General features: G+C 37.4%; 1 protein-coding gene across 1 annotated transcript in view; it reads right to left on the reverse strand.

Annotated features, from left to right (window-relative positions):
* Positions 1-15,710, reverse strand: part of coq9 (coenzyme Q9 homolog (S. cerevisiae)) — a 37,340-nt gene that overhangs the window by 16,915 nt on the left and 4,715 nt on the right. Inside the window, exons 2-3 of the mRNA XM_039763818.1 lie at positions 10,286-10,454; positions 9,793-9,928 (exon numbers count right to left, since the gene is read on the reverse strand). Of these exons, the coding sequence (XP_039619752.1) occupies positions 9,793-9,928; positions 10,286-10,454 (305 nt within the window). The remainder of the gene's footprint in view (positions 1-9,792; positions 9,929-10,285; positions 10,455-15,710) is intronic.

Below are 15,710 nucleotides of genomic sequence, written 5' to 3' on the forward strand. Positions count from 1 at the left end.
CACATTTAACCATTAGTCAAATATAACACAAGTAAACACAAAATGCAGTTTTTAAATGATGGTTTTATTATTTAGGGAGAAAAAAATCCAAGACTACATGGCCCTGTGTGAAAAAGTAATTGCCCCTTGTTAAAAAATAACCTAACTGTGGTGTATCACACCTGAGTTCAATTTCCGTAGCCACCCCCAGGCCTGATTACTGCCACACCCGTTTCAATCAAGAAATCACTTAAATAGGAGCTGCCTGACACAGAGAAGTAGACCAAAAGCACCTCAAAAGCTAGACATCATGCCAAGATCCAAAGAAAATCGGGAACAAATGAGAACAGAAGTAATTGAGATCTATCAGTCTGGTAAAGGTTATAAAGCCATTTCTAAAGCTTTGGGACTCCAGCGAACCACAGTGAGAGCCATTATCCACAAATGGCAAAAACATGGAACAGTGGTGAACCTTCCCAGGAGTGGCCGGCCACCAAAATTACCCCAAGAGCGCAGAGACGACTCATCCGAGAGGGCACAAAACACCCCAGGACAACGTCTAAAGAACTGCAGGCCTCACTTGCCTCAATTAAGGTCAGTATTCACGACTCCACCATAAGAAAGAGACTGGGCAAAAACAGCCTGCATGGCAGATTTCCAAGATGCAAAGCACTGTTAAGCAAAAAGAACATTAGGGCTCGTCTCAATTTTGCTAAGAAACATCTCAATGATTGCCAAGACTTTTGGGAAAATATCTTGTGGACTGATGAGACAAAAGTTGAACTTTTTGGAAGGCAAATGTCCCATTACATCTGGCGTAAAAGGAACACAGCATTTCAGAAAAAGAACATCATACCAACAGTAAAATATGGTGGTGGTAGTGTGATGGTCTGGGGTTGTTTTGCTGCTTCAGGACCTGGATGGCTTGCTGTGATAGATGGAACCATGAATTCTACGGTCTACCAAAAAATCCTGAAGGAGAATGTCCGGCCATCTATTCGTCAACTCAAGCTGAAGCGATCTTGGGTGTTGCAACAGGACAATGACCCAAAACACACCAGCAAATCCACCTCTGAATGGCTGGAAAAACAAAATGAAGACTTTGGAGTGGCCTAGTCAAAGTCCTGACCTGAATCCAATTGAGATGCTATGGCATGACCTTAAAAGGCGGTTCATGCTAGAAAACCCTCAAATAAAGCTGAATTACAACAATTCTGCAAAGATGAGTGGGCCAAAATTCCTCCAGAGCGCTGTAAAAGACTCATTGCAAGTTATCGCAAACGCTTGATTGCAGTTATTACTGCTAAGGGTGGCCCAACCAGTTATTAGGTTCAGGGGGCAATTACTTTTTCACACAGGGCCATGTAGGTTTGGATTTTTTCTCCCTAAATAATAAAACCATCATTTAAAAACTGCCTTTTGTGTTTACTTGTGTTATATTTGACTAATGGTTAAATGTGTTTGATGATCAGAAACATTTTGTGTGACAAACATGCAAAAGAATAAGAAATCAGGAAGGGGGCAAATAGTTTTTCACATTTCCATTTTTGTAGAATGGAAACTGGTAATTAAAAACACTAATAAGCCTTAAAACATAAATAAGGACTGACCATATTAGGTTAGAGAGCAATTAAAACAAATATTCTTTACCAATGAATGAATAGGAAAGTCCTGTTTTCAAATTTAAAACCACAGTATTATGGGAAATGTATTTTCCTGTTTACGATGCAATTTGTATCCAAAAGAAACTGTTAAGTACTCCACCCAAAAATGTTATTTTTATATGTTACTAACCCCAAATACTTTGCAGTGGTGACTAAGAAAAAAAAAACGTGTCCGGAGGCAGGAGGAGAGGAAGAAAGTAAAGAGAGTGGAACTGAGGGTAGGAACTTCGAATGTTGGCAGTATGACTGGCAAGGGGAGAGAGTTAGCAGATATGATGGAGAGAAAGAGGGTTGATATATTGTGCGTGCAAGAGACTAAATGGAAGAAGAGTAAGGCCAGGTGGATTGGAGGTGGATTCAAATTGTTCTATCATGGTGTGGATGGGAAGAGAAATGTGGTAGGAGTTATTCTAAAGGAACAGTATGTCAAGAGTGTTTTGAAGGTGAAAAGAGTGTCAGGCAGAGTAACTATTATGAAGCTGGAAATTGGAGGTGTGATGATGAATGTGGTTAGTGCATATGCACCGCAAGTTGGGTGTGCAATGGGTGAGAAAGAAGATTTTCGGAGTGAGTTGGATGAAGTGATGAACAGTGTACCCAAGGGACAGAAAGTGGTGATTGCAGCGGATTTCAATGGGCATGCTGGTGAAGGGAACAGTGGAGACGAGGAGGTGATGGGTAGGTATGGTGTCAAGGAGAGGAATGAAGGTCAGAGGATAGTGGATTTTGCCAAACGGATGGACATGGCTGTGGTGAATACGTAGTTTAAGAAGAGGGAGGAACATAGGGTTACGTACAAGAGTGGAGGAAAATGCACACAGGTAGATTACATCCCATGCAGAAGAGTTGATCTGAAATAGATTGAAGACTGCAAAGTGGTGGCAGGGGAAAGTGTAGTTAAGCAGCATAGGGTGGTGGACTGTAGGATGACGCTGGAGATCAAGAAGAGGAAGAGAGTGAGGGCAGAGCCAAGGATCAAATGATGGATGTTGAAAAAGGAAGACTGCAAGGTTGAGTTTAGGGAGGAGGTGAGACAGGCACTGGGTGGCAGTGAAGAGTTACCAGACAGCTTGGAAACTACAGCAGATGTACTAAGGGTGACAGCAAGAAGGGTGCTTGGCGTGACATCTGGAAAGAGGAAGGAGGAAAAGGAAACCTGGTGGTGGAATGAGGAAATACAGGAGAATATACAGAGGAAGAGGATGGCAAAGAAGAAGTGGGACAATCAGAGAGATGCAGAAAGTAGACAAGAGTACAAGGAGATAAGACGCAAGGTGAAGAGAGAGGTGGCGAAGGCTAAAGAAAAGGTGTATGATGAGTTGTATGAGAGGTTGGACACTAAGGAGGGAGAAAAGGACCTGTACTGATTGGCTAGACAGAAGGACCAAGCTGGGAAAGATGTGCAGCAGGTTAGGGTGATAAAGGGTAAAGATGGAAATGTACTCTGAAGCAAGGAGAGTGTGTTGAGTAGATGGAAAGAGTACTTTGACAGGCTGATGAATGAAGAGAATGAGAGAGAGAGAAGAGGTTGGATGATGTGGAGATAGTGAATCAGGAAGTGCAACGGATTAGCAAGGAGGAAGGACAGCGGACGAAAGAGGATGAAAAATGGAAAGGCCGTTGGTCCAGATGACATACCTATGGAAGCATGGAGGTGTTTAGGAGAGATGGAAGTGGAGTTTTTAACCAGATTGTTTAATGGAATCTTGGAAAGTGAGAGGATGCCTGAGGAGTGGAGAAGAAGTGTACTGGTGATGATATTTAAGAATAAGGGGGATGTGCAGGACTGCAGTAACTACATGGGAATAAAATTGATGAGCCACAGCATGAAGTTATGGGAAAGAGAAGTGGAAGCAAGGTTAAGAACTGAAGTGATGATTAGTGAGCAGCAGTATGGTTTAATGCCAAAAAAGAGCACCAGAGATGCAATGTTTGCTCTGAGGATGTTGATGGAGAAGTTTAGCGAAGGCCAGAAGGAGTTGCATTGCGTCTTTGTGGATCTGGAGAAAGCATACAACAGGGTACCTTGAGAGGAGCTGTAGTATTGTATGAGGAAGTCGGGAGTGGCAGAGAAGTACGCAAGAGTTGTACAGGATATGTATGAGGGAAGTGTGACAGTGGTGAGGTCTGCAGTAGGAGAAATGGATGCATTCAAAGTAGAGGTGGGATTACATCAGGGATCAGCTCTGAGCCCTTTCTTATTTGCAATGGTGATGGACAGGTTGACAGACGAGATTAGACAGGAGTCCCCATGGACTATGATGTTTGCTGATGACATTGTGATCTGAAGCTATAGTAGGGAGCAGGCTGAGGAGACCCTGGAGAGGTGGAGATATGCTCTAGAGAGGAGAGGAATGGAGGTCAATAGGAACAAGACAGAATACATATGTGTAAATGAGAGGGAGATCAGTGGAATTATGAGGATGCAGGGTACAGTTGGCAAAGGTGGATGAGTTTAAATACTTGGGATCAACAGTACAGAGTAATAGGGATTGTGGAAGAGAGGTGAAAAAGAGAGTGCAGGGTGGAAAAGAGTGTCAGGAGTAATTTGTGACAGACAATGCGGACAGATGAACCGCTGTGGCAACCCCTAACGGAAGCAGCCGAAAGAAGAAGATATTACAATGAATAGAAGACGTGTAGTAAACCACAACCAATAAAATGAAAGCAGTCTTAATACAGCTCTTGTGAATTATTTTGTAAAGCAGTCTACCTGCTTGAATATACACTCATTATCTAAATAGTTCAATTTAATTGAGGGACATGGTGCCAGAATAAAAACCATAGCAGGGACACGATTCGGGTTCAAGTCTGTCACAGGGCACACTCACACAAACAATTGCATTCATGAACATTGGCTATTTAGGAGCTGCATGTTCCCTTACTTGCATGTCTTTGGGATTTAGAAGGAAAATAGGAGGAGAAGAAAGGGGAGAATATTCAAATTCCACTTAGACAATAACCAGAACCCTGGAACTGTGAGTCAGTAATTGAATACTTGTGTAAAAAAAAAAAAAACAAAAAAACAAAAAACAAAACCAACACTTTACAAAAATTAGTTTCTATGGAATAATTAACATTACCAGAATTACACTAAAGCAGAGCATTTACCCATTTATCAATTTTTCTAAACCATTTTTTTCTGCTGAAGGTCATCAGCAAATTACAGCCCTAGGCAGAAAACCATGTGTGGTATGCAGTATGTCAGTTGAAACAAAACAGCAGTAGAAATTTGTCAGCCTGGAGAAATTTCTGTATATGATTTTTCTTGGGATTTAGACATTAGGAAACCACCTTTGTTACTTGTCACAAAGGTGATGCATCCTGTCACCTTCTGACGTAACCCAAGGAATGGTGGTACAATTGTGGAGATGAAAAAAGACAATGTAGAATAAACACACTCTCTTCCCTCCAGGTCAAATGACAGATGTGGCACAGTGTGGACAGAGTGAGCTGCATGTAGATAGCTCCCTCGTATTGCTTCCACAGACACAACAGACAATGTATGCAAATACAAGAATGAACAGTGGGCTTTCATATGGAATATAGAAGGACTGATGGAATAGGTTACAATCGTTCTTGGAACCGGTTTTTGGGTTTGTGGGGGATTTGGATGATTCAAATACATCTATATTGAAATTCTGGTGCATGTATTGAATCAAAAACAGATACATACACAAGCAAAGAAAGCCGACTGTTAATTCTTGTTTTTGCATAGACTGTTGGATATAAAGTGCCTGTGCATCGCAGTTTTCACATATCTCACAATATAAAGTACATTGCCAGCATCAATTTGATGTGTGCTATGCTCTTTATCATGTTGCTTACACAGATGGCTCTGTCCAATGTGTCCTCTTATATGTAGTCCTTTCCCCAACATCAACTTGGTCTAGATATGTATTTCTTTTTCCAAGTTGTGTGAAAATCGTATTTTTCAGTATATATATCTGCTGTACATGATATAGCACTTATGTTAATCATAACCAATTCTTACAGCTTTCTGCTGCATTGATCATGTAGGATAGTAACACCATTGGTAGAAGGTAGGACATTTTAACATAGAAATATTGGGCGCCCATTATAGTGCTGACGGTTAGACGTCTAGAAGTACTACGTAACCAAGTTCTTTTTTTAATAACCTAAGGGGATTATTATTGGTTGTGTGTTATTGTAGTTAAGACTGTAGACTTCAAACCCTGAAGTTGTGGATTCAAGTCCTGCTACTGAAACTGTACGACCATGAGGGAATAATTTCACCTGCATGTGTTCCAATTGGAAAAACAAAATAAATGTAACCAATTGTGTCTTAATTGTAAATCACTTTGAATAAAAGGCATCAGTCAAATAATAAGTACTAATAATATTACTGGGTCACTGGAGGTACTTACTTTTAAACATGCTATACACAAATGGTCATGAGGAAAACATTCCTGCTGTAGATAATGTTTTGCTTTTCCTAGTAACATGGCTTTTGTTGATAGTCATTGCAAAACGCAGGTTTACAGAAAAGTGTATTCTTTTGAATTGAAACAGAAATTAGTAGAAATTGTGTAAAATTTGTGTATTATCATCAGTTTTGGAATGTTTATGATTTTCATTGGTTTAACTTAAGCATATTTATTTTTGTGTTTTAATCAATTGTTTGTAGTTCACCTTTAAAGTCTGCAGATGTAAATACATAAGCAAAGCAGTAATTGAAGTGAATATACACAAGTGCCAGTACCCTATGTGTTATACTGATGCATTAAGAGTAAGGGGTACGGAAAAGTTTCCTATTCGAGATTGAACTGCCACTATTGAAGACAGTCAGTTTTCCTTTACAGTTTTCAACACTGTGATCAAACAGACTGGGGTGGCAAATGAGGGGGAAGGATTGTTCACTGGTAATGTTTTAGGTGCCATGAAGAACAGGGATGGGAAGCAGGTCAGTTTTCTGAGTAGCATTCAAGATTAGAGCTGGTACATCTAAGAGTGATGGTAGTTTTTATAAAAAAAACAAAACCCACAACACAGCACTTGTTAACCACCGAGTTTTGTCAAACTTTCTCTTTCCGTTTTACAATGTGATTACGTCTCATTTTTCCAGTCTAGGACACTGCTACATATACAGTCATACTGGTTATTGGTGCTATTTACGTGGCCCATTACTCACCTCTACTGCGTCCTTAGTTTGCATAAGGCCCATTATCAGCTCAGCCAGGAGCAAGCAAGTTAGTATGATATAAATAAATACCAACAAATAAATTTGACAACTAAAACAAAAACTTGTTGGCTAATTTTCTTTTTTCTGTGTCATCAAATTTTACTCAAATCCTTCCTTAAAGGCAACAGCACTACCTACTGCGCGCCACTGTGCCGCTGACCTCCGTTTTTTCCCCCCAAATTTTATCAATTGAAATGTAATGAACCGCCTAAAATGGTGAAAAGTTAAGCAGTAAACTGCCGTAGGTTTAAATTTAAAGTTTATGTTAGCAAAACTGGAAAAGTATCAGAATATTATCAGGAAACTATTAAGTTACAACCTACAAATGTTCTAAAGCAATTAAAGTAAATTAAGCCTTGCAAGCTGAAGCAAACAATTTGCACAAGTGTTCCAACATCTGTTGATTACTTAAAAGCCCTCTGCTTAAAGGAACATTTAAACATATTGTGTTAATTTATCCTCTGTAGTACTACTTGGACACAATTTCAGTGATTATGGCAAGAAAACGGCAAGTTATCAATGAAATAACAGAGCATTATTACTCTAAGAAGTGTAGTCCTTACATTTAGAGAAATTGCATAGAAATATCAAAGTGTCAGCGAGTACAGTTTCCTACACAACCTCTTATACAGGTAAATCCTGTTATAGTGAATATCAAAGTAACAAAATTTTCAGAATAGCGAATACTATTTATGGGTCTGGACAAATGTTTATACAACATCATGTTATATGAATCTTGTTTTAAAGTGTAAATTTCAGAATAATGAGTTTTTTTTTAATCAAAAATGGACACCGAAGATAATGTGATGCAACAAATACTTAATGCCAATCCTACACTTTCTGCACTGAGTCTTGGGAAATCTGCAACATGTTGTCTCAAAGACAGATACAGTGTGTTGTGAAATTTACGGTCTCGGGCAGTCTCTGCAAGTGTGCAGACATATCATCATACATGTAGCCAAAATTCTGAGTCAGTGCCCCACTGAGCGTCTGTGTGCTTAATTGTGTTGTGTGCCGATACCATACTGTTTTGAGTTTCATAGCGGTTCCCAAAGTTTTTTTTTTTTGTCCATCTCAAACAAAAAGAAAAGAAGTGAGAAACAACAATCCTGGAAAAGCGGATTCTAAAAAGAGGAGAAATAATGTGGTGAAAGCATTTTGGAATCGCGCCTTCATCTAACATCTCGTTTTCATTCTGCATTTTCTTACCTGTATTTTGATAAAAAAAAAAAAAAAAGCTAGAGTCTCGTATGCATTCTGTATTTTCATACATGTATTTCTATAAAAAAAAAAGTTACATCCAATTTTCAAATAAAATATTATTTGCAACTTAAGCAGCACTTTTTTTTTATTAATATATACACAGGTACTGTCAAGCTTGGGTCACAGAGTTGCATGAGAGACAGGAAAAGGGGTCCAGGTTTTCAAGGAAAATACAGGTACAGAATAGGAGTGGTTAGGAGCTGTGGCACAGGCGATCGTCCTCCTTTAGCTCCCATGATCAGATTAGAAGAACATCAGCAGCTCGGAATCACCGCTGTGGCAGACATGGTCTCCAGAAGACAGATTAGGAGAGCGTGAGGAAGAGCGGATCAAAGCCCGGTGTTAAAAATAAATGTTAAACACTGGGCGATAAGCTTAGTATGCGGGAACAATGATCCTGCAGAGGACAACTAATTTCTTTTCCCCCTGTTTTTACCATTTATCAGATGCAGCTGAGCAGCTATGGAGCTGTCCTTGCACCACTGCCATAAGACATGGCAATTTGCTGATGGCCCTGGTCACAATACTATACATATTTACCCCATATTCTTTATAAGAAAATATTTTTATGGTCCCGTGAGTTTCGTTATAACGGGAATCCACCTATACGAAGAGATCTGGTAGACCCAAAGTCACAAACCAATCAGAAGATAAGTTTCTGAGGGTCACCTGCTTGTGTGATAGGCAGCTCACAGCACATCAGCTTCAGGAACAGGTTAGCAATGGTTGAAGAAAGCAAGTCTCAGTTTCTACTGTGTAGAGGAGACTTTATAGGTTTCACAAGGCAAGAGCCAATAAGAAAGCCATTGCTTAAAGGACAAACTAGGGCCTTGAAATACCGGGTATGGACTGCTTCAGACTGGACAAAGTCTCCTCTTCACAGTAGAAAATGAAATTTGCCTTTTATGACCATTGTTAAACTGTGTTTGAAGCTGGATATACACACACACGCACACAGGGGTAAAATGTAATAAAGTAAATGGATCAAGTTACCTTGTTACATTTCAGCAGTGTTCCGATAAAAAGATCAAAGAATTTAATCTGAAATTTTGATTTTGCCATGACAATAATAAATTGCCACCACTTTCAACAAAATGTTTAGAAGTATGCAGCCAAATTAGGTAGGTGAGTACATTTGTTCACATTTAGTTAAAGCTAAGGTGATTTCCGTTTGAATTTTTCAGGTTCTCTGTTTTTCATGACCTTTTCATGGAAACTTTGCCTCTCTTCCACAGTTTTAAGACATTTTATTCAAAAGGACTGGCATCTCAACTTCGACAGAGGGATGCACGAGACTGTTTGGGGTGTACGTTGTGACGAACTAGCACTCATTCATCTTGCTTTACAACCACTACTAGTGGGTTGAAGTTTAGTTTATATTGATTATTATCTGAATAAGCAGGTTAAGAAAACAAAACCGATGAATATAAAAATTTTATTAGAGTTAAATTTCCTAATGTATTAAAAATGAAAGTACTGAATCAGCAAGATTATTTTAAGTGTCTCACAATCACAGATCTGGATATCAAACTTTCTTGTAAACTGCAGTACCAAGTTGGGGGTAAATGCTAGCAAGTGACATTTTGCATTTTTCAAAAAAAAAAAAAAACACCAGTGCAACTAAATTTGCAACAAACTTGTAATGAATGTATTCCTAAGCAATGAGCTCTTATAATGCAGTACCTTAGCACCTTCTGCAATGGCATCCACAGACCATCCATATTTTGGGACAAACTCTAAGGCAGCTGTAAGAATCTTATGTTGTAGCTGTTCTTCAGTTTCATAGTCTTCCTCCTGTTCACCACTTTGATGTGCATAGCTACAATTAGACATTTTATAACTTTGTTGAAAATCAGTCAACAGAATAATAAATTGAAAAGCAAATGTTAAAAAATAGAAAATTCAGTAGACAAAAATACTACTGTTTCATGTTCAATAAAACAACATAACCTGTCAAGTTTATTATGGAAAAATAAATACAAAACACTAACAGTTTTACATGAATTTTGTCCGTGAACAATAAATGGCTTACATTATATTTCAAGTGAGGTTTCAGTTATTAAACTGCCAAAAATGTGACTGGAGATAAAGAAAACAAATACAACCGTTTGTAATATAATAAAGGAGCCCCATAAAATCAGATTTCACTTAACAGACTGAAAACTTAGCAACATACCTTGTATTTTTAAATTCTGTTTCTGGTTCAGGAGCAGAGGCTTGGTAATGCTTATGATATGAAGAAGAGTAGTGAGGTGGAGTTTCTTCTTGCTTTGATTCATCAGAAAGTCTTAACACTGCGGCAACTCTAAAGGACCTTTCCACTTTACTGATTTGATTTCTGTGTGCTGAAGAAGGAACAACAATTGCTTATACATACTGTACAATTAAAACTATTTAGTAAAGTCTGGAATTAGTATATCATTTATGAATATAATGCTAATGGATTCTATTGTAGACAATTTCAACATAAGCTACTCGTGATGATAAAAAAAAGATATGGAATAGCCGTTTTAAAACAATTACCAATACTGGAATGCAAAATTCAGAAAACACCACCTTTAGAATACACCCAATATTACATTACCAGAAAGAAAGAAAGACTACTTTCTCAACAACAAGCTTAAAATAAACAAGTATATTGAGTAACAAATAATATTCAAAGAACAAGTGCAAGTTAAAGAAATTAAAAAATTAATTATTTTTGGACTTGCTTTCTGTGATTTCTGGGTTGGCTGCAGCTGGCATAATGTAATTTGAATTTAGGAAATTGACAGACATACCCATGAATGTAATAGGCAGTGAGGAACCATAACAGTGAGAGGTAGTTATAACAGTGGGCTTAGTACTTTTCATTTCCCAGCCACAAAACATTGTGTGAAAGGGCAGTGCAGGTCTTTCAATAGTAAGTAAATAAATAATCCTTGGTAAAAACACTGTCTTTGTGGTGGTTAAAATTTAAATAATCAGTTAAAACACAGTCAGGATCCACACGTAAAGCAATCACAAGCCACTGTGCATCTCTCTCTAAAATGACTCCTTGCTCACCCTCTATAGCCTGCTCAGTAAGGGGAGATGTGCTCAGTCAGGTGCAGTCAATCTTCACATCCAACTCTTGCTTCCACCACCATCCCCTGTCCTTCCGAGGACTGCAAGCCCTGTACTTTTCTCCTGCCACTATCTCCTCAGCGGGAGCCCACCTAGCGTGGTTGGTCGCTCTTCCTTCTCAAACACTCAGGAGAAACGACCCTGCTCCATGCCCACTGTCAGCTTGTTTTTCTCAGGGCCACTTCACAACTGGCTGCTTCCTTATCACAGCACTGGCTCACCAACGATCCTGACACTTCTTAACTTACTTTCTTTCTTTTCTTTCTCAATTTACCTCTGGCTCATTTCTCTTTTGATCTCCTCTCTATCGTGCTCAGGCCCCTTTTAAAAAAACTGGCTGAACAGTGCGCATCTGCATGTGAATGCAGGTCCAGCTAGACACTCCATCAACACCCCAGGGCCGCTTGATCATGCTACTTTGTGTACCTGTGCCTAGCCTGGAGCCCAAGTGCACGGTTTTAATTTTAAAACTGTGCATTGCTATGGACCCCAAATACATTTTACCACACTTCCTTCCTTTACATATTTCACTGTATCATATCTGTAGTGCTGAAAACATTTTTCCAATGCACATTGATTCCAATTACCAAAAAATAAAATTAAATTTTTTTTTTAAATGTTATTGTCTGAGTCACAGTTTAAGTGCCAGTAGCAAGAACTTGGTTAACTTTATACAGTACAATTAAAAGTAGTAAAGCATACCATTTATTACACTAAAGAAAAAAAAAAACATTTCTTGTGTGTACAAGATCTTTTTTGTGTGCATGTTTTCAATGTCACCATAACTCTTTCAGCAAAACAATCCTCTACAGCTTAGAATTTGTTTCAAATAACATTCAGAAACAAAGTACGGATGTCAAGTTGCAAGCATACAAACGATGTCTTTATGTGAAAAACCCAGCTTAAAAATATGCATTCATGAATTCCATGTAAACTTTTCAATAGACTACATAATTAAACAACCCAGAAACACTATTACATGCGTACACAAAAAGTTCTTGCGAGAATTATTTTTTTTTTTGGTCTTGTATCCCTTCAGGGGCTCCGTACATAATAGGCATGTTTGTAGCTTTCCAGTACATGATATGAAGATAAGGTTAAAGGCCTTAAACTACCTATTTCTGTAATTATTCTGTCATTACATAGCTGCATAACATGATTAAAGCCTAATAAATTCTTCTAAGGAGGATCAGTACTATTAATTAACTTTATTATGGTAAAATGCTGTTTTCCACTTTAGATTGAGTGATTAACCTTAAATCTTTAAACATTAGTCTCTCCTCCTCACATATTTGTGAACAGCTTGGAATATACCATCAAGCACAAAAGTAGCAGAATCAGACACAGCATGTTTCAGAGACACTGTGATATTACGATTGTCCTGACTGGTTGCCTACCACTTCCTTAGACTCTTGTCAGAATTTTAAAAACAGCCCTCGTCAAACTTAAGTTAGACATGTTTCAAGAAGATTTCAGATTATATTACATATAAAGTGTTGACTATTAGACATTCTTCACTAAATATAGTCAATTTTCCTAATGGTTTTATGATTGCTACAGTGAAAAACCTAAAAAAGAAAACAAATCTGCACCAGACAGTCATTAAATATTTTAGACTATTTTCAACCTTCTTTTCTAAGATGGGTCTTTATCAGCTTGACAGCTATCTTGTTTCTAATAATACAGCTGAAAAAAAATTCAGTCTGCCTTTTGTCCTAATCATACTAATAGAGATTTAGTTGTTATAAGTGACAAACGACTTGGTGATGATATAGGCAATATCTCTAATCTTGCATTATGTGATCTTAAAACAACATTTTATACTGTAGATTATACTGTTTTAACACACAGTACTCCTGAAGATTGGGTTGGCTTATTTTAAGGATAGTTTTAAAGTGATATTTGACAAATAGACAGTATTATGTTGTCTTTGACAATGAATTATTAAAGAAATTACATCTCACTTGTGGGGTGCCACAGGGTTCTATTTAAAACCCTCTACAGTACGTGTTAGCACTTTGTGATGAAATGACAAAGAATGGAATTAATTTTCTCGGTTACATTGATGACACACAGTTGTGTACATCTGTCTCACCTGAAGATCAGGATTCTGTAAGTAAGATAATTAGGTGCATGTTACATATCACTCAATGAATGCTTTAATTTTTTTCAATTAAACTAGGGGGCACGTCAGCAACTTCGCATCTCTGTTGCTCGCGTATGTGGATTTCACTTTCACCAAACAACGAAACTTAATTCTCGCGAATAGGCCTCTTCATTGGGAAGAAACACTACTTTTTTCCCTGATGGCAACACGAATTAGATAATCTACAAGTCTCCAACCTAAAGTTTAAATCCGAACAATAAAGTCGATCTCTTGTCATTGTTCTGTTATTTCACCAAATAATTTCCTTTTGTTTGCGCTAATACGATCTTTACTATCCTTTTTTTGAGACTTTCAAATTTTCGTACCTCCATTATCTCTATCCTGCTCTGCATGTGTACCACGCCAATGTTTTTGAATTCTTTACAACATTCTACTTTGTCATCTACTCTGTCTTTTATTTCTGGTTCCGGGCTTTGTTAAATCTCTTGGCGCGGGACGTGAAAGTGTCACTCTCAGAAAATCACGTCTTGACTCCTTCCAAGATTTTTTTTTTTTTAAATAATAGAGAGAGATACAAAATTAAATCTGGATAAGACAGTGACACAAACTGTGCGGAGCAAAAGCCAAAGAGATAATTTTATTGAAAAAACCGGGTTCCTTTGCCACTTATATTAAACCACAGGTGAGAAACCTTTGAGATGTGTTAGATTCTGATCTTTGCTTTGTCCTCCATATAAATTAGGTTATGAAGGATTCCTTTTACCATTTAAAAAAATAAAGCCAAAGTTATCGGTCTATCCATCCATCCATCTACTTTAGCAGATTTTACTCACTATTTTGAGTATGGGTTTCTTAGATGCACTAAAAACATCCTAAATGACTACGATTCTGAAACTTAGAATCATCACTACTACTGGTCAGTATGGTCAAGCAATATATAATAGGTTCAGGGTGAAAATCTGACATCTAGGCACAAACCATGTTTTTCTCATTAATGTAAATAAAAACAAATCGTCAATATAAAAAAATTGTTAAAAGGACTAAACAAAAATGATGAAATAAAATGAAAACTAGTTTCTGTAATTTTCATTTTTATGACACTTCTTTCTATGGATGATGTACATATAAGCAAACATGCAGAACTGCCCATGCACTTGTAATGTTAGCTTTACAAAAATGTTAATTTTTTTGTGTGTGTGTGACACGCTATCTGCTTTTAAATTAACACACAAATGTTTCAGCTGTCAATAGATAGCTGATGCCCATTTGCATTATCATTTGGAAAAATGCAAAAATAAAAATGTACATGTTAACTATTAACATGTTAGTTATTTCTCAACAATTTTGCCTGCTTGCTGCAGATGTAATTTCAGTGACAGATTAAGTAGACATATAGACCCCATGATATGATGTTGACTGTACCAGAGTCATATGTATACATTTAGTTTTCATCAGGCTATTTAATACTGTTTTAATATAAACAGCTCGTTATAAAGAGCGAGTTCTTATCACAAAGTAGGGCTCAGGTTTGACTGCTATCCTGGTCAGGATCTGTACGAGAGTTTGCATGTTCTCTCCATCTGTATGTAGATTCAATGTGCACAACTGCACATTACCTGTTTTACACATGGAAACTGGAGGTGTCATTGAGCACTCAATTCGTGAAATATGTCTGTTCCTACATGTGTTGTGGAGTAAATTACTTCTGTGCAGTTTAGGGTCACAGGGAGCTACCCAAATGGTATGGATGCCAGCCCTTTGTTGTGTTAAATCACACATGCATAACCAACGCAGAAAAAAAAAAAGATTCACTGCAAGGACTGAATGATTTGAGGTAATACTATAACAAATGAACAGTATGTGATGTAAATATTGTAGGACTGCCCCATATACAAGGCAAAACTTTCACCTATATTACTGTTATTAACACAGTTCAAGTAGTGACTTCAAAGTATTTTAAAAATAAACAAAATAAGAATTCCCAAAGAAAAAAATCACTTTCAAGGTTTGAAAAGGTCGATGACATATCAACATAACAATACCGAAAATAAATACAACATAAGGGTATATGTGTGCAGTTATCTTACTGCTTATTAAAGAAATCACAAAACATTAAAAAGTGTTTTTGAAATTAAATAATTTTTCTTAAATGTATCACAGGTTAAACTAACAAGTAACAGGGAATGCTAGTCATTTGCATCTTGTATTTTTCAAATACGCTGAAAGCCTGAACTGTCACATTTTATTTTATAAATGTTTTATATTGTATGTTTCATGTATTAATGTATCAAGTTGACCTGTATGCAAAATGAATGATACACAATTTGACTATAAATTTAGCTATAAAGAAAACTGTACTATCAGACTTGCAGAACAGTGTCCCATGTTA

Source organism: Polypterus senegalus, chromosome 9 (assembly GCF_016835505.1).
Source record: "Polypterus senegalus isolate Bchr_013 chromosome 9, ASM1683550v1, whole genome shotgun sequence".
Lineage (NCBI taxonomy): Eukaryota > Metazoa > Chordata > Cladistia > Polypteriformes > Polypteridae > Polypterus > Polypterus senegalus.